Consider the following 20,454-nt stretch of genomic DNA (forward strand, 5'->3'; position numbering starts at 1 on the left):
ATGCCTATTGGAGGATCTTGCCCTTGAGGTAATTTGGAACCTTCGGGTATGTCTACACTACCACCCTAGTTCAAACTAGGGTGGTTAATGGAGTCATTTGAAGTTGCAAATGAAGCCCGGGATTTAAATATCCCGGGCTTCATTTGCATCTTGCCGGGCGCCGCCATTTTTAAATCCCCGTTAGTGCGGACTCCGTGCCTGCGGCTACACACGGCACAGAGTAGGTAGTTCAAATTAGGCTTTCTAATTCGAACTACCGTTACTCCTTGTGGAACGAGGTGTACCGATAGTTTGGATTAGAACGCCTAATTCGAACTACTTACTTCGTGCCGCGTGTAGCCGCGGGCACGGAGTCCGCACTAACGGGGATTTAAAAATGGTGGCGCCCGGCAAGATGCAAATGAAGCCCGGGATATTTAAATCCCGAGCTTCATTTGCAACTTCGAATGACTACATTAACCACCCTAGTTCGAACTAGGGTAGTATTGTAGACATAGGTTTCATGCTTTACGTGGAAGGGTTTCTCAACAAACAGTTTATCAGTGATAGCAAAGCAACTTAAAGATTGTGAAATTTTTAATTTGCTAATCTGACTATATCCAGAGAACCTCTGTGGCCAAAAAAAAAAGGTAACATTTATGTAAATAATTTAACAGAGAATTTCTTTGCAGAACTAGGAAATCTGGTCGAAACAAGTCGTTGCGCCTACAGCAGTAGCGTATCACGGATTCCCCTAAGAAAGGTTTTGTTAGTTCTGGTGCTGGTTGACTTTTTTTTTGTGTGCATCACATCTGTGCTTGCTTCATCATTTTGCCATCTGCTGTAACCAAATACAGGCAAAGCATTTCAGAAAACAACCCCTCCATACGTAAAAACCAGCTCTTACCCAGCACACTTCTCTTCACTTCTCACAAGCTGCAGGGCCTGTTCTCTCCCCGCCACATGCATGATGAATTACATACACGTCCTGAATGTGGGGAACACAGAATCCCATTGATTTTTTTGCCACAATGTTTCTATTAAAATGAAATGGATGGTTGTACATTTCAATTTGCTATGAAAATGCATTTGCTGACAGGTCAGAAAAGCAAGTTCATTATCGTTAAATCTTCAGTTTTGGAACTCCAAACTTTTCTTGTTGTGTATTTTCTGAAGATACACAACATATATTTGAGTGAGAAACTCAGATTGCTAAAGCACTGAACAGAATATTAAGAGAGTGGTTTTGAGAGCACACACAGTACAGCCCAGTTGAAGTTTCTTCCTGGTCTAGCAGCACAAATCTCTAGGTAGCAGTAAACTGGCTACACAGACTTCATTCCTGAACACATGTTCAAAGGTGATAAAATAAATGCAGATGGTTTCCCAAAACCTCAGCGGAGCGCTTTTTTTTTAAAACAATTTCCAAATGGATTGTAAAAAAATACAAGAAAAATTTGGAGAAAACACAGTTTGACACAGATAGTTAGGCAAACCGAGAGTATTGGCCAATCATTTTTGCAACACCATCATGTATTTATAATGTAAAATATTAGGGAAACAACATTGACAGTTATCTCTGCTGTCTAATGGGGGAAGAGTTTGAAAGATCCAAATGTACCGATTACCGTTGAGCTTGTTATTTCATTAAACAATTGATACAAAGAAGATGGCTAGAGAACTTTGGACTCCCTCTAACCACCACTGAAGTCAACATGACACAACTCTCCCTGACTACAATGAGCACAAGATCAGACCCTACACATTCAGCACAGGCTTTGTATGTATGTTTATGTGCTGTGAAATACACACAGGAAATTTTACACACAGGATTTATAAATACACGTATAATTACACTGAAGCGCTGTTAAGATGTGTAGTGTCCTTCACTCAGGGCCCAATCCAGTCCCATTGAAATCAGTGGGAATTCTTCCATTGACATTAATAGGACTTGGATCAAAGCCTAATGGTAACACTTCTTTTTAATGTTGTACTAAGGGATAGAATGACGCAGTCAATCTAATAATGTTATGCACCATGTTTCTTGGATATATAATACATTTCAGATCATCAGCAGTGTACTACATTTTCTGTGCAACTTTCCTCTTCCACTTGTAAAATATTCCATACATTGATGATGAAGTTAGAGTCCTAGTACCAGTTCTTATGATGTGATTTACATTAGAAAATAGGAAATGATTTTCTCCAGGGTTAAGATTCCTGATTTCCAAAGAGCTGAAGTAAAGGTTTTAGACCCAGATTCTGATATTAATTACTCAGGAGTAAAATCTGACTTCAGTAAAATTACTGAGTCTTTATTGACTGCAGTGAAATTATTGTGGACATTCGTATGACAGCGAGCAGACTCTATTGCTTTACTGGCAAAAGACACCACAAAGAAAACAGAAATCACCATGTGCCTAACAACTTCAACTCATCTGATAAAGTGAGCTTTATCCACGAAAGCTTGTCATAGAATATATTTGTTAGTCTCTAAGGCTAACATCTGTACTGGACAGTTATTTCAGAATAAGCTATTCTGGAATAGTTATTCTGAAAGGCTGCGTCTAGACTGGCATGATTTTGCGGCAATACTTTTAACGGAAAAGTTTTTCCCTTAAAAGTATTTCTGCAAAAGAGAGTCTAGATTGGCATGGATGTTTTTGCGCAAAAAGTGCTTTTGTACAAAAGCATCCATGCCCAGTATAGACGCGCTTTTGCGCAAGAAAGCTCCGATGGCCATTTTAGCCATCGGGCTTTCTTGCACAAAAAATTAAGGTGCCTGTCTACACTGGCCCTCTTGCGCAAGTATTCTTGTGCAAGAGGGCTTATCCCTGAGCGGGAGTGTCAAAGTATTTGCACAAGAAGCACTGATTTTGTACACGTTAATCTACTTTGCAGTAGGCTGCTGCATTGATATGGTCCCTGCTACTGTGGACTAAAAGTTCTATAGTTTGTCCTCACTTTGAAATGGGAGTAGATCAAAGTGCAGAGGGGAACTTTTAGTTTGCAGGCAGCAGGGCCTAAACAGATGTTTAATGCTTGCAGGCTAGTGGACTGTAGATTTTTATCCCAGCTTGTACATTGACTGTTTATATAGACAAGCAATGATTTTCCCACCATATAAACCATATCCTAGGCATTAATGGATCATCATGGTACAGAACCTCTGGAATTAGTATTGCTTGGGGTGGGAGGCGGGGGGAGAAGGGGGAGATTAAGTTAGGGTTTCATCCTGCAAAGTGCTGAATGCCTCCTGTTGAGGGTACTGAGCAACTTGACTGGGGACCTGGGATTTTTTTGCACCTCATAAGATCAGGGGTTTAGTGGGAGGTATGCTATCAGGCTCTGTGTACAATCATCCTCATATAGACCTGGCTATAGACCTCATATAGACCTGGCTATACACTTCAGGCTTGTGGCTATCCCAGTCCTTGGCCTCAGGAGTGATCTGGCCCCATTCTGCAGTGCTTTTAATGATGTCACACTCTCCATAGGGGATAAGGGAGACCACCCAATTCATTTCCCTTGTGACTTGCTGAAGATTTAAATCTGGCTCTCCAGTGGTGAAAAGGTATAAATACAAAGCCACCAGGGCAGCTACTGTTTTGGTGCCATAGCTCTTTATTTTTAAATTTATGAACGTTGAATGCAAAGACGAAAGTGATCACAGAGCAACATGAAGGTGGCCTGTTCCACCTGTGAGGACTATCAAATTTAGGGGCGGTTTTTGTCTCCCCAGTTTTGTCATTCTTAAGATCCAACCAGATATAGCTAATATAGGAAGCTTAATCTTGCTCCCATTGATGTCAGGGACTAAATTTCCATATGATTTAATGGAGCAAGGTCTGGCCCATGGTATAATGTGGTTTATTTACACTGATTTCATGGAGTGTCTCCATTTTACAATGGCTGCAGTTTTTGCTCAGTGCCATATATATGTCACTTCCACATAATAATGCAAAGAATAAAATATGTTTTGTGCACAGAATTTAGAAATGTCTGTGCAAGGTGTTTAGCAGTATTTCTTTCTTTTTGGGGGGAGGAGGGGGTAAATGTTAACTCATCTGTATAATACTGCAGTTTCACTTCAGCTATTGGCTACTTGAGAACCTGATTTTTAATCACATGCCATACAGAAAACAGTAAGTCTCCAGTGATCCTCCATAAAATTCCAGGTTTGTTGAGCATTTCTGCAGATGTCTTTCTCCATGAAAAATCAACAATGGATGCTGACCAGAACTACAGTTTTGAATGAAAGAATGGTTTTGACATCCACCCCAAAACTGTATTCTTCTTTGCTAGAACTCTAAATCCAGGATTCTGTTAGTATTAAGATACCAATGATTTTGTTTCTAATTTAATAATCCCAGGCACAAAGAAACAATGTAATGGTGCAGCAGAGTTAATAGATGACTGGAAAGGAGGAACCTGATCACAATAAATAGTATAGTTTAAAGTAATCATCTTTTATATATTATATTAATGATCCACTTAGATTGCTTCTTGGCATTGGTAAGGTTCTATTAGAAATGTTTTAGATTTTTTCCTTTTACTTCTAAAAAGAATTGGCAGCGTTAAAAACCAGTTACAAAGCAAATGTGCTTCAAAAACCTAAAGTAAAATTGCTGGGTTATTAGCAGCAGTTCTGGAACGCTAACAGAGGAAAAGCATCAGTAATTCTAGTGGCAAAACTGGCATGACATACAGAAAATGTATTTTACAGCTAGTCAATGGCTGGAATGTTAATGTTAGCTGTAGGCCACATTGTTTTTCTTTCAGTGATGAGGAATTAACACTTTTAATTAAACATGAAATATATGTGATTTGCAGTGTTGTTGTAGCTGTGTTGGTCCCAGGATATTAGAGAGACAGGGTGGGTGAGGTAATATCTTTTATTGGAGCAACTTCTTAGTGAAGAGAAAACGCTTTTGACGTACACGGAGTTCTACTTCAGGTCTGGGCCTGAAGAGGAGTTCTGTGTAGCTCAAAAGCTTGTTGGTTTTTTTCAATAACAAAAGCTGCTCCGATAAAAGATGCTACCTCATCCACTTTGTCTCATGAAAATATGTAGCAGGGGATAGAAATGTGTACACAACTCTTGACATTTATCTGATTTTTAACAAGTTTACTAAATGACAGTCACTGGCTTGACAATACTGAATGAAAAATACTGATGTTACACAGATTTTACAGTAAGATTATGGTATGCTGCTGATAAGCAGAGTCACAAACATATTCTAATAAAACTGCAGCTGCCCACAGCTGAGGCACATGCCTTTTTACTCATATTTATTGAGAGAGAAAGCTTATATACTGTAGGTTTGCTGAAGTTTAATAAATAAGGTCAACTTATAATATATAAAACCATATAAACATTTATATGCTACATGCATATCATATAATTTAAAGTAATAATTTATATAGCAAAGAAATGCAGACTTATGTTCTTCCTATTTTTCTTGACAATGCACACACACAGGATGTGTCTATTCTTATCCATCTCCAGCCTACCAGTTTATTGTTTTCTGAAGTCAGTGCTCTTACATAGGTTTGGGATGTTTTGCACTGGGAGTTCCAGTGTTTATCATCAATGCCACGGCAGCCATTTTTTACTGGTTTGGCTTCTTTACACCTCGTTTCATAAAAATATTGTTTGACAGGAGAGTTGCCTGTTTTAATTTCTCCTAGTACAGTGACCTGGTGTCCTCTAATGTCGATAGCAGATGATTTGTCCGTGACCCATAAACTTTCACTGTCACATACAGAATATTCCCCTCGGTGGCTCTTATGTTCTGCGTACCTTTTCCTTCTGGAGGTTCTGTTCACCATTACAGAATTCCCAATATAATCATCCATAAGATACAAAGGTGGAGGTTCCAATGGGGTGTTGTCACTCAAAAGGACGCGGGGAGAATTGTAGCGTTTCTGTTGCCTTAAAAGTTCTGTATCCATTGAGATAACGGGCTGGAAGTCTGATTTCACATTTTCAATGTCCTGCTGAGCCTCTGCTTTCTGCATTGTGTTTTGATAGTTTTCCTTAATATCTACCATCTGCTTGGAGAGCTTGTTTTTCAAAATGTCTGCCTGAATGAGTTTAATGATGAGAGAATTTATTGAATCTTCTGGCAAACTCCTTTGATCCATGTTGGTAGATTGGATGCCACGAAGATAAGCAAGAAATATCATATAAAACAAGATGGACATCACCTTGTTCACCTGTAAGATCTGAAAAGAAACACAGAGTTAACTTAGAGCCAGTGAAATAAGAATTGCTGGATGCAGTAGGATAGTCCTGATTTTTTTTTTAACATATTCTACCAATGTTAGACTGTGTAGATCATATTAGATGATGTGTTTACTTGGAAAACCTTGTAACATATAAAAATTACCTTTCATGAAATAATATGTGTGACCCTTTATTATTATTAGTTCCAGCTACATTTCATTCATTCTTTAGGCAGCTTGATTTTATTTTTTAGTCTTTATGGGGAGAGTAAGGCTGATATGAGAATAAAGCATATCTACACTGCCCCACAGTTAGGATGGTGAGGGCAGTGTGCACCAAAGTGCTGTACTATAACTCTCTTCCATGCCTGCATGGGCGTCACAGGTGTGAATCAAAAGATTTATAGTTGGCACTTATGCGGTCTTCTTCAAACAAGGCCGCATTGCTTCACGCCTTCAGCTTCCAAACAGAGGAGCTTCCAAACACTGCTGTTCATATCCTCCATAGCCTACACTGTGGGGCAGGGTAGAGCATTGATACTCAATCTTGTGGGGGTTTTTTGTTTTGTTTGTTTGTTTTTTTTTAATTTGCAGACTCCCTATGTGTTTCAAATGTAGCTGCAGACCTCTTTGGAAAATTTGAATGGCGATGGGGACCCTTTAGGAAATTCATTCTCTCTCTCTCTGTACAGGCAGTCCCGGGGTTACATTCAAGATAGGGACTGTAGGTTTGTTCTTAAGTTGAATCTGTATGTAAGTCGGAACTGGCGTCCAGATTCAGCTGCTGCTGAAACTGACCAGTGGCTGACTACAGGAAGCCCGAGGCAGAGTTGCTCTGCCCCGGGCTTCCTGGAATCAGCTGCTGATCAGTTTCAACAGGCTGAATCTGGATGCCAGTTCTGACTTACATACAGATTCAACTTAAGAACCCCAGGAATCCCCAAGTCAGCTGCTGCTGAAACTGATCAGAGGCTGATTCTAGGGCCAAACTCCTTGGGCCAGTCCCAGCAAAGGGACTGCACAATCTGGGATGGGATTTCCAGCAACCTGGGGGCAGGTAAGCTATCCATTACCAGCTTCCAAGCCCTTCCCCTTCCTGCCATTGCACTACCCTCTCCCCTTCATGGCACCCTAACCCTGAGCTTTGGGAATCTCTGCAGAGAGGGGTTAGCACCATGTGACAGGTAAGCAAAAAACATGGAGACCTGGAAGACAAGTCATAAAGTAGGTGGAGCATGGTCTGTAATAGCACAGATAAAAGGGGAGAGAAGACTGAACTTGAGCAAGGGCAAAATCAAATCAGTATCTTGTGGGTATGTCTACACTACAGTGCTAATTCGAACTAACTTAGTTCGAATTAGTTAATTCGAACTAAGCTTATTCGAACGAACGGATCCAGACTAAAAAACTAGTTCGAATTAGTGTTTTGCTAATTCAAACTAGCATGTCCATATTAAGTGGACCCTGAACTGGGGTTAAGGATGGCCGGAAGCAGTGCCGGCAGGGCATCAGAGGAGGACTTAGAGTGTGGAGATGCTGTCTCAGGCTAGCCGAGGGCTGTGCTTAAAGGGTCCCGACCCCCACCCCAGACAGACAGTTCTCAGGGGTGCCCCGCTTGCAAAGCAGTCCTGGCTTGGATTGCCCGGACTACCCACACTGGGCACATCACACCACTCGGCCATCAGCCCAGCTGCACTTGCCGCAGGCTGCCATCTGGGGAGAGGGGGTAATTGGGGGGCTGCAGGAGAGCTTCCACCTCCAGAAGCCCGCAGAGCCAGCCCAGTCCTCCCCATCGGGGGCTCGTGCCCCATTTCTCCCTCACCTCCTTCCACTTACCCTTCCCTAGCCCCCCTTCCTGATGTACAAAATAAAGATAACGTGTCTTCCAAAATGGAATCTGTCTTTATTGAACAAAACTGGGGGAGACTGGGAAAAGGAGGTGGGAGAGGGGAAGAGAGAGGCTGGGAGAGGGGAGGACAATTAAAATGATCAGGGGTTTGGAAGAGGTCCCATATGAAGAGAGGCTAAAGAGACTGGGACTTTTCAGCTTAGAAAAGAGGAGACAGAGGGGGGACAGGATAGAGGTCTCTAAAAGCAGGAGTTGGGTGGAGAGGGTGCATACAGAAAAGTTCTTCAGTAGTTCCCATAAACAAGGACTAGAGGACACCAAAGGAAAGGAATGGGTAGCAGGCTTCAAAGTAGTAACAGAAAGTTGTTCTTCACAAAGCAAAGAGTCAACCTGTGGAACTCCTTGCTGCAGGAGGCTGTGAAGGCTAGAACTAGAACAGAACTCTACAACCATCATAAATGCTAGGTTCCCATTGCTTTAAATCTTACATAAGAATGACCATACTTGGTCAGACCACAGTTTCATCTAGCCCAGTATCCTGTCTGCTGACAGTGGCCAATGCCAGATGCCCCAGAGGGAGGGAACATAACAGGTAATGCTCACGTATTCTTTCTCCTGTCATCCATGTCTAGACAAACAGAGGCTAGGGACACCATTCCTACCTATTCTGGCTAATAGCCATTGATGAACCTAACCTCCATGAATCTATCTAGCTTTTTTTTTGAACCCTGTTAAAGTTCTAGTCTTCAACATCCTCTGGCAAGGAGTTCCATAGTTTGAGTGTGCTCTGTAACTTCAGAAGTCCAATTTTGCTGAAAATTAATATTCTAATAATATTCAGTGTTTATATAAATAATTCAAAGCAATCAATAATGACAGTATTTTCTAGTAATTACCCAGAACACTGCAGTGTTTGCAGGCAGTATTTCTAAGTTTGTTGTACCTACAATTACCTTAGAAAGCACTTTCTTCTATCCATTACCTTACACTTGCAATGCATACCAAATATTACTTGTGACAAGATAGGTGAGGTCATAAATTGTATTGGGCCAACTTCTGTTGGTGGAAGGGACAAGCTTTGCAGCTTCACTGAGCTCTTCTTGGGTCTAGGGGATTTAACCAGAGGCTACGTCTAGACTGGCATGATTTTCTGCAAATGCTTTTAATGGAAAAGTTTTTCCGCCAAAGTATTTGCGGAAAAGAGCGTCTAGATTGGCACGGATGCTTTTGCGCAAAAGCACTTTTTGCGGAACAGCGTTCGTGCCAATCTAGACGCGGTTTTGTGCAAGAAAGCCCCGATCGCCATTTTCGCCATCGGGGCTTTTTTGCGCAAAACAGTTTTTAGCTGTCTACACTGGCCCTCTTGTGCAAATACATTTCCGCAAGAGGGCTTTTTCCCGAATGGGAGCAGCATAGTATTTGCGCAAGTATACTGACAATCTTACATGAGATCGTCAGTGCTCTTGCGCAAATTCAAGCTGCCAGTGTAGACAGCTGGCAAGTTTTTCTGCAAAAGCAGCTGCTTTTGCGGAAAAACTTGCCAGTCTAGACGCAGCCAGAGTGTCTAAACTAAATACAAGTTCTATAGTGTCAGTATCACATTGTTTGAACTGAGTGATTGTTTTATTTTGAATTAACTTTATAACTGTACAAATGAGTGTCACTGGCAAATTTTGAAACAGGGTTAAAGTGGGAAAACACCCAGCAAGAACCACTTGCTGGGGTAGGGAACCCTTTTTGGATCAGGGACCACTAACCCACAGAAAAATCATTTGGGGTTCGCACACAAATGGACAGGCCTGGCCAAAGGGTTTGCGGGGCTCAAAGCAGGATGCAAGGAGCGAGGCCCCAGGTGGATAGTGAATACTCAGTAGTGCGGGGCCCCAAAAGTGCAAGGCCCAAGACATTTGCTTTGCTCACTTTGTCCTAGGGCCGGGCCTGCAAGTGGGAAAAAAACCAAACCAAGTCTCACTGACTTGGCCCCTGACTGAGAAGGAGAAAGACACTTCTCACATTCCCCTCCCACACCAGAGCCTGGGGGGGAGGGGCGCTAGCCTAGTAGTTTTTGAGTGCTGAGCACTGCGGTGGGACATCAGCAGAAGAGGGCTAGAGCACCAGCAAGGGCTCCCCAATGCTCAGGGTGAGGGGAGCGGCGCTGACCCTTGAGAACTGGACCCAGGCAAGCCAGGGTCACGTCTAACCCACAGGCTTGAGATTCCCCACCCCTGCACCAACAAAAATCTCAGAATGGTTATAATGAAACCTGTATATAGAACTCATTCAGCAATACTGAATTTCCTACTTTGTACTTGGGAACTGCAGCAAAATGAGAGTTGCCTTCTGTGAATGTGCGATCAGTCCTTTTATGGACAAGAAATGTGTTTTCGCCATTCTTATGTTTGTTCCAGTATGAGCTCACCTAGACCTAGACTTTGTGTTGCTTACAGCAAAGTTATGATATCTGTGTGTGTGTCTGTGTCTGTGTGTGTGTGTAATAAAAGTCAGTGTCTCAAAATTCTTATTGCTCGTCAAATAAAATTACTTTCAGTGTAGATGGATCTCAGAACACAAATAATATACTGTATAAAAGACCAATGCACGTAGCATATGGTCTTGCTAAGCAAATCATTTGAACAGCCAATGTTTTATAACTTGTTGCTCAGCAGGTTTAACACAGCACTCAGGGGCACTACCACTGTCCTACCAGTATAAAGGTCAGCACAATGGTCACTGAAGCTAACACTATCCTCCGTTCAAATGATCCAAATGGAACTCATGCCAATATATAGTTGCATGCAATAACTTGGCTATCAGATTTCAAAAGCGAAGTGGCTGCTAATCAAATATATGTCTTGCACGGAGTTGATAGCGTGGGAAGTGTGAAGGCGGATGCTCTGCGTAAGCTGTGCAGAGATGGAGAGCATGTGGAAAGTCAAGGATCAGGACCTCATGAGGAACTTTAGCAGAAAATCCGACTCATGACTTGTAAGGCTACACATCAGATCCAGCACTCAGAGCATACTTGATACAGTGTCACAGGCAGGAGATTTTGGCATGTGAAAAGCAGTTTGATTTATATCCTAGAGGTTCACATCTACACTTGTAGCAATGTGTAGCATATAGCCATCACGTGCCCTGCTAACATGGGAGTAAAAGGCTGTGTAGACAGTTACGCACAGCTTAGGTAGGTAGGATAGAGTTCCCTTCCACCTGCCTGACCCCAGGCTGTATACCCTAATTGCTCTTTACGTGCCCAAGCAATACCTCCAACATCTATACTGCTATTTTTAGCTGAATTTCCTCACTGCCACTCCTTTCCCCCACAGTCAGACCTGAAGTGACAAATATAGATTCAGATCATAGGCTGCCTTTCAAAAAATGAGATTTATAGGATCTTTCAAAATGGGGCATTTCTGTCGAACGATCCCTGTCTTGACTGTGGATTTTGTTCGAAAAGTCGCCATTATGTAAATGAAGCACGGGAAATTCAAATCCTGGCTTCATTTACAATTTCAGTATGTCTAATTTACATCCCTTTATCGAAAAAGGGGTGTTCTGTAGTTTAGATGTACCCATAGGATTTTATACTGCTGCCCAGTACCACAGTGTCCAAGGACCTTCCATGTCAAATCAATAACCAAATCCTTTGAGGAGTTTCTAAGATAGGATTGCCAACCCTCCAGGATTGTCCTCATGTGATGAAAGTTCCATGAATATGTCAAGCCACAATTAGCAACCCTATTCTAAACACTTCTGCATTCTCAGGGGTTGATTTTTTAAAAACATTAAATTAATTTAATCTGATCATTCTGTCACAAAACATTGCAGTTTAAGGGCAAATGTTCTCTAGTGCAGTGGTTTTCAAATTTTAGCCTCCCAAGGACCCCAATTTCATTTAAAACTGGACCCCTGTCCCTTCACTGAGGTTCCATCCCCGGGGTAGGGGACAGGGATGAGGAGTTTGGGGTAAAAATGGGGGCTTTGAGCTGGGTCAGAGGATTGGAGTGTATGTGTGTGTGGGGGGAGTGCAGACTCCAGGAGGGTGTTTGGTTACAGGACGGGACTCTGGCGTGAGGCAGGAGATAGTTGTATGGGGGAGGAAGAGTGAGGACTCCAGCTAAAAATGCAGACTCTGAGATGAGGGACTAGAGGTTTGGGTTACAAGAGGAGATTTGGGGTGCTGGAAGCATTTACTGTGGCTCCGGAAAGTGGCTACTGGGGCCCTGTGCCCTATGTACAGAGAGGCATGCATACTGGCAGGCTCTGCCCCTGCAGCTCCCATTGTTCACAGTTCCCAACCAATGGGAAGTGCAGAGCCAGCATTCCGGCAAGGGCAGTGTCTGGAGACTCCCTGGCTCCTGATGGTCACTTCCAGGAGTAGTGTGGAATCAGGGCAGATAAGTTTGCCTTAACCTCAGGCTCCAGGAGGCACTGAGAGGAAGCGGGAGAGTAGTCAATCAGCAAGGCCTACAGACCCCTCGGAGTCTATGGAGCACAGTTTGAGAAATGCTGCTCTGGTGTGTTTTGTAAAAATAACAAAATCTTAGTAGCGTGAGATCCCACGTCAATGTGTGCTACTAAATCTTTACTGAGGGTATGTCTACAAAGCAAAGTTATTTCAAAATAACAGCCCTTACTTCGAAATAACTTTCCTAGCATGTACACAGCCAAACTGCTATTTTGAAATAAATTCGAAATAGCGGAGTGCTTATTTCGAATTTGGTAAACCTCATTCTACAAGGAATAATGCCAAAATCAAAATAGCTATTTCAAAATAAGTACTGTGTAGACACTTATTTCGTAATGGGGGCTTCCAGCCTTTCCAGGGTGCCTTGGTAGCCACTCCAGCTTCAACCAAGAACACTTCTCTCCCTCCCCCCCCCTTGCTCCCAGATCCCTTAAAAGGGATGACTCTGGCCACAGTGCCTGTGCCAGCTCCAAGCCTGCCAGTCCAGAGCCAGCAGTCACTGCCCATGACCTAGTGGCCCCAAAACATAAGCCAGCAATCCACTGGCAGCCAGCCCTCCACTACTCCCCAGGAGCAGTCTGCCAGCTCCCAGGAGCCTGCCAGGGTCCAGAGAAGGCAGGTGTCTTCGTGGTCCATAGTGGAGATCATGGACCTTATTCGGGTTTGGGGAGGTGCCCCCAACATCCATGATCTCTGTACTAGATGATGGAATGCAGCTGTCTATGGCAGGATAGCCCACCAAAGGCCACATGTGAACCCAGAAGCAGGTTTTCATGACAATCAAATTGGTCGGGTGAGACCCCCAGCCCTGAGCTTCCCCTCCCCCCTTCTTTCCCTTACTTCCCCCTTCCAGCTCCCTCCTCCCAAGTTTCCCCCTCCCCTCTCCCACCCTCTCTTCTCCCCTCTCCCACCTCCTTTCTCCAGTCTCACTAGAGTTTTGTCCATCCTCCCCCCCCCACCCCGGTTAGTTAAATAAAGAGAGTTTGTGTTCATGAAAATACATGTATTTTATTTGACATCAGGAAGGGGGTGGGAGGTTAGGGAGGGGTAAGTGGAAGGACATGAGGGAGGAATGAGGCACAAGCACCCAGTGGGGCAGACCAGGGAGGCTCTTAGTGCTCCTTAGGGTAGAAGCTCTCCCACAGGGCTTCCTGGAAACTGACAGTCCCTCGCTGTCAGCCTCCCAGATGGCAGCCTGCAGCAAGTGCAGCCAGGCTCACAGCAGCGCATCCAGAAGAAGCACCAGAGTGCCCAGGGGCAGCTCTAGCTCCATGTTCAGAGTGCTGTGATCCCGAGTGAGGGCAACCAGAGCACAGAGACAAAATGCTTTGCTGTCCCTCATCGAGGTAGACAAGCAAGCAGGGAAAGCTGAAAACTGGCTGTCCAGGGAGGTCTCTTTAAGCACAGACCTCAGATAGTCTCAGGCAGCAGCCCCACACAGTAAGTCCTGACCTGGTGCCCTGCTGGAACTGGTTCCAGCCAGCCTTAAATGCGCTTCAGAGTCCACTCAGTGTGGACATGCTATGTCGAAATAGCAAAATGCTATTTTGAAATGCATTTTGTGTGTAGACACGTTATTTTGAAATAACTATTCATTTTGAAATAAGATATTTCAAAATAACACTGTAGTGTAGACATATCCTGAGAGAACTCCAATAGAAATAAGGTTTTTCACAAGTAACTTGTGATTTCAGGTGCCCAGTGTCACTACTGATTTTCCTCAGGGTCCTCAGCACTTTCTGAAAATCAGGTCTCTGTAAGAAAAGTTTGGTTTTCAAAATTATCTGCTGATGAAAAATGTTTGACTTAAAGCTCAAGTAGGCGTCTCACTCAGGAGGCAGGTTGTTTCCTATTCAAAACCACACAGAGCAACACTTTTTAAAATTAGCGATGGGGTATTCTTCTACTTCCCTCCTTTATGGGTTGTGGGTATAATAGGCCAGGGGAGCCTTTAGCGCAGCCACTGTCTCCAGATGCCTGGACCATGGTTACCTGACTTTTATGTTCTGCCTCTTCGCCTCCTGGCTCTGCCCCTTCCCCAAGGTCCCCAGCACTGCTCGTCTACCTAGTACTATGCTCCTCTTTTCAGGGGGGCCCTGCCACTCACTGCATCCCTTGCCACTTCCACCCCTCCAGGGTTGCCAACCCACAGAAATTTAGTTTAAAGACAAAATGGAAAAAAATTACGGACAAATTTTTTTATGGACATAATTTTTATGCTATCTTAAGACGACATAAATGGCCAAAAGTGAAAAGTAATTGTTGTCATTCATACATCCCAAGAACAATATGCTATTTAACTCACTTTCATTTAGTTAGTCATGATCCGGGAAGTTTTCCATTTTGTGATCGTACATCTGAACACTGACAACTAAAACATCCAATTTCCACTGCTCCGCAGTAAAATGGCTGAAGCAGCACAGAAGAAATTTAATTGCGATAGAATAATTGCTGGTTTTTGAAATGTTATTGCACTTTTACAAAATTTACAGACACCTACATTTTTTTTTACGGACATGTCCAATTTCAGCTAATTTTTTACAGACTGCCTGTAACTTTACTGACGGTTAGCAACCCTGAACCCCTCCCTGTGAGTCTGCTCCTGCCCATCACTCATCATATCTCTCCTTACCCCCCAGTGGGTGGAAAAGGTGGGACAAGGAGCTAGCCTCCTCCAGAGGAAGCTGCCATCTGCTTTAACAACTGCTCTGTGGGACCACTCTGATTTGTTGATTATATCTTGTCAAAGGGTCACTCAAGCCTTTTCTAAAGCTTCACTCAATGTAAACTGTTACCACATAGTGATAATTTTGTGTTAATAAAAATTGGAATAAACTGATTTCAGAATGGTTACAAATGACATGCATAACTTCAGTTGTCATTTCAGACACAGTTGGCCCTAACAACATGCACAGCTGTATATGAAGGTGATCTTTAAGTAGGGCATCTTCGTACAGATAAAAATGTGAGCACCTCACACCTGACCATTGCCAACAGCAGCAGGCTCAAGACTAATTCCTCATATGTTTGGCTCATCTTGTGGTACACAGGTTGCTTTTTTGCACCCAAAGGCAGTTCTATTTGGTTTTGACCCTCCATCTTCAACGATTCATTGAACTCATGAGGAATTCAGGGCACTTTGGACCTTCCTATAGGCACCCAGTGCTCCCCAGTTTCCTTTAACAGTTCCTATGAGATCCTTGCTATCAATATTCAGTGCATTATAAACCATGCTAGTTGTATCCCCAGCTTTATCTTCAAATTAAAAAACTGGAACACTTCCATCAACTAACAGATCCTTTCCAACACACACACATATTTTCTTCTGTTATTTTCATGGCTTGATACTTAAGCTTGTCTGTCGGTGTCTTGAAGACACCTGTCACATGGGTCTCCATTACTCGGGGGGGCTGATAGTCTTGCCGGACCCCTGACAAAGTGTGTGTGTGGAGTAGACCGAGTTCCATGTTCCCAGAAGAAGCAGGGCAGGGGCAGCCAGATCTCAGCACCATCTGGACAGCAGTGAGCCTGCTCCACCCCCAACTCTGAGAGCCACCCAGAGCATACCATGTGGCACTCCGGCAGCCATTTAAAGGGACTGGGGCTCTGGGCGTTGGTATTGCCACAATAGCATTTTGCTTGGCTCTGGGGCAATTGTCTCCCATTGTCCACCCCCTTGACAGTAGGCCTGCCGTTAACTGACTTTGTTGTGTTGACTGTGTTAGATTTAAGGACTTGGAGGCAGGATTCTGGGGTTTTATTTAGCTGTAACTGATGTATTGGGTGAGCGTGGGCAAATCTTGAGCTCCATGCCTTTGTTTCCAAATCTACAAAATGAGGAATAGTGTGAGGCTTAAGTAGCATTTGTAAATTTCTTTGAAATCTTTGAACAAAAGATGCTATAAATACAAGGTATTTTAACTGATGTTTTTAATTATGACATGCTGATTACTAAAAGTAGGAAAGAGTCACTTTTGAGTCCTTCTGCCTGGCTTCCTTTTTCATTTCATCCCTCAGAGGAAGGGTTCATGCTAAGCCTGGCGAGTGAAAATTGGTTTGGGAAATATGCACAATAGCTATTTAGTATCAATCTAGAAAGAGGGTGGGGATGTCTGGAGGGGAACGATACAGACATCTGTAATGTAAGTGGGCTCCCAGAAGATGAATATACACAAATGTGTCCCTGTTCAGTATTTAGGAACATCTTGCTACCCATTCTTCAATGGCATTATAGCACTGTTAAGACATATATTTACATAAGTATTCAGAGTGGAAATGTTTGTGCAATCATTTTCTGCCTACATTGGTATATGGTTCTCATCCTATTAATATCTTTCTACCACCCTCTACATTGTTAGGTTCTGCCATGCAATATTCCTGCGAGAAAAATGTTGTTATCCTCATTTTATGAAGGTTAGAACTGAGGATTAAAGGAATTAAATGATTTGCCCAAAATCTTACAGGAAGTCTGGGATGGAGCTGGCAGCTGAAGCTAGATTTCCCAAATACTAGTCTACTCTCTTAACTTCAAAAAGAGTACATTTAAAATCTGTTTGAGAGCTTGGGACCCACATGGGTCCAGTGATTCACATGTTAAATTGTCTAGAGACAGTCTGCCATATACTGAAGAAACAGAAACAATGTCACTTGCCTTAATTTACAACTTACCTAGCAGAAATAGTTAATTAAGCAAAGCAAATACATCTTAAAGAAATAGTTGTGGCAAATAGTCCAGAAGCTGAAATATTTCCTTACAGATAGTTCACTGCATAATTCTGAGTTGCATCAAACTCTATAAACATCTGGGAGTCAGATCTTAGAAATATACACTCAACCAGACACACTGCACTACCACACAGGAGTCACCTATGGTAAGCAGTGTCCAGCTGGAGCCTGTATCCTGAATCCCTGTCTCAGTCATGTACCCCTCCTGAACCCCAAGCCCCTTCTCTAGCCCTGAGCCCCCTGGGCCCCAATTCCCTTACAGTGTAGAGATCGTGGATTTCATCAAGGTTTGGGGGGAGGCCTCCAATGTCCACAATCTCCGCACTAGGCACAGGAATGCGGCCGTCTAGGGCAGGATAGCTGCCAGCCTGGCCACCAAAGGCCTCATGCGAACCCAGGAGCAGGTTTGCATGAAAATCAAGTTGGTCCAGTGAGACCCCCGACCCTGAACCCTGAGCTTTCAACATAAGAACATAAGAATGGCAGTACTGAGTCAGACCAAAGGTCCATCTAGCCCAGTAGCCTGTCTGCCAACAGCGGCCAACACCAGGTACCCAGGAGGGGATGGATCGAAGACAATGACCAAGCGAATTGTCTCATGCTATCCATCTCCAGCCTTCCACAAACAGAGGCCAGGGACACCATTCCTACCCCTTGGCTAATAGCACTCCATGGACCCAACCTCCATGAATTTATCTAACTTCTCTTTAAACTCTGTTATAGTTCTAGCCTTCACAGCCTCCTGTGGCAAGGAGTTCCACAGGTTGATTATGTGCTGTATGAAGAACTTTCGCTTATTAGTTTTAAACCTGCTGCCCATTAATTTCATTTGGTGTCCTCTAGTCCTTCTATTATGGGAACTAATGAAGAACTTTTCTTTATTCACCCTCTCCCCACCACTCATGATTTTATATATCTCTATCATATCCCCCCTCAGTCTCCTCTTTTCTAAGCTGAAAAGTCCCAGTCTCTTTAGCCTCTCTTCATATGGGACCTGTTCCTAACCCCTAATCATTTTAGTTGCCCTTTTCTGAACCCTCTCCAAGGCCAAAATATCTTTTTTGAGATGAGGAGACCACATCTGTACACAGTACTGAAGATATGGTGTACCATAGTTTGATACTTCCCCTCCTCCTTCTTCCCCTGGCTTCCCCCTTCCAGCTCCCTCCTCCCAGGTTTCCCCCTCCCCTCTCCCACCCTCTCTCTTCCCCTCTCCCACCTCCTTCTCCCAGTCTCCCCAGAGGTTAATCCCCCCCCCCCCCCCCCAGTTTTGTTAAATAAAGAGAATTTCCATTTTTGAACACACGTGTCCTTTATTTTGTACATCAGGAAGGGGGGCTAGGGAGGGGTAAGTGGAAGGAGGTGAGGGAGGAATGGGGCACGATCCCCTGATGGGGAGGACTGGGGTGGCTCTGTGAGCTCCTCGGGGTGGAAGCTCTCCTGCAGGGCCTTCTGGATCCTGATAACCCTCCGATTGACACACACACACCCCCAGATGGCAGCCTGCGGCAAGTGCAGTTGGGCTGATGGCCGAGTGCTGTGATATGCCGAGTGCAGGCACTCAGAGCACTCCAAGACAGGACTGCTTTGCTGTCCCTCATCGAGTTAGACAAGCAAGCAGGGAACCCTGAGAACTGTCTGTCTGGGGTGGGGGTCAGGTCCCTTTAAGCACAGCCCTTGGCTAGCCTGAGGCAGCAGCTCCACACTCTAAGTCCTAATCTGAGGCCCTGCTGGCACTGCTTCTGGCCAGCCTTAACTTCGGTTCAGGGTCCACTCAATGTGGACATGCTAGTTCGAATTAGCAAAATGCTAATTCAAATTTGTTTTTAGGTCTAGATGCGCTAATTCAAATTAGCTTATTTCGAATTAACTAATTCGAATTAAGTTAGTTCGAATTACTGCTGTAGTGTAGACATACCCTAAATTGCTGATGAAGATATTGAACAGAACCAGTCCCAAAACTGATCCCTGCAGAACACCACTCCCATTTCCTTCCAGCATGACTGTGAAGGATTGATAACTACTCTCTCAGAGCAGTTCTTCAACCATAGAATGATTATTTAACCAGAAACCTTAGGAGATCTTCTAGTCCAACCCCCGGCTTAAATTAGGACACAAACCATCTAGTGAAATAGTTTTCCTAATATCCAACCTAGAACTATCCCACTGCATCTTGAGACCATTGTTCCTTGTTCTCTCATCTGCCACCATTGAGAACCGCCTTTTTCTGTCCTCTTTGGATCTCTGCTGCAGGTAGTTGAAAGATGCTACTGAATCCTCCCTCATTCTTCTCTTCTACATACTAAATATGTACAGTTCCCTCAGCTTCTCCTGGTAAGTCTTGTGCCCCAGCTCCTTAATCATTTTCATTTTCCACTGCTGGACTTTCTCTGATTTGTCCACTTCCTTTCTGTAGTGGGGCCCCCAAAACTGGATGCAATACTCCAGATGTGGCCTCACCAGTGCCAAATAGAGGGGGATAATTAATTCCATCGATCTGTTGGCAATGCTCCTAGTAATGCTGCCCATTGTGCCATTAGCTTTCTTTGCAACAAGAACACACTGTTGATTCATATCTACTGTAATGCAGCTGGTCCTCAGCCTGCAGCAGTCCTTGGTATCCTTCCATTTAGTGTAGGACTCTGCATTTGTCCTTGTTGAACCTCATCAGTATTTTTTATGGTCCAATCACCTAATTTGTCTGAGTCACTCTAAAACTAACCTCCATCATATTTGTCTCCCCCCCCCATCTTAGTGTCACCCATAAACCTACTAAGGGTGTAATCCATCCCCTCATCCAGATCATTAATGAAGATGTTGAACAAAACCAGCCCCAGCACTGACCTCTGGGGCACTCTGCTTTATACTGGCTGCCAAATAGACATCAAGCTGTTGATCATTTCCCATTCGAGCTTGATGATCTAGCCAACTTTCTATCCACCTTAAAGCCCATTCTTCCAATTCATACTACTTTAACTTGCTGGCAAGAATACTGTGGGAGACCATATAAAAAACTTTGCTAAAGTTAGGGTATACCATGTCCACTGCACCCCCGTATTCACAAATCCATCATCATCATCATAGAAAACAATGAGCTTGGTCAGGTAAGACTTGACCTTGGTGAATCCATGTTGACTATTCCTGACCATCTTCACCCTCCTCCAAGTGCTTTACAATGGATTCCTTGTGGAACTGCTTTGTGATT

At 43.7% G+C, this 20,454-nt stretch overlaps 1 protein-coding gene across 5 annotated transcripts in view; it reads right to left on the bottom strand.

Annotated features, from left to right (window-relative positions):
* Nucleotides 1-460: 460 nt before the first annotated feature.
* Nucleotides 461-20,454, bottom strand: part of NTF3 (neurotrophin 3) — a 68,394-nt gene continuing 48,400 nt past the window's right edge. For 4 of the 5 annotated variants that reach the window (XM_075901678.1, XM_025187275.2, XM_014576049.3 and 1 more), the window contains one exon: nucleotides 461-6,207. In XM_075901678.1, the coding sequence (XP_075757793.1) occupies nucleotides 5,422-6,186 (765 nt within the window). In that variant the 5' untranslated portion in view covers nucleotides 6,187-6,207 and the 3' untranslated portion in view covers nucleotides 461-5,421. The remainder of the gene's footprint in view (nucleotides 6,208-20,454) is intronic. The other variant, XM_006128149.3, reaches the window with a different exon arrangement.

This window comes from Pelodiscus sinensis, chromosome 1 (genome assembly GCF_049634645.1).
Source record: "Pelodiscus sinensis isolate JC-2024 chromosome 1, ASM4963464v1, whole genome shotgun sequence".
Classification (NCBI taxonomy): domain Eukaryota; kingdom Metazoa; phylum Chordata; order Testudines; family Trionychidae; genus Pelodiscus; species Pelodiscus sinensis.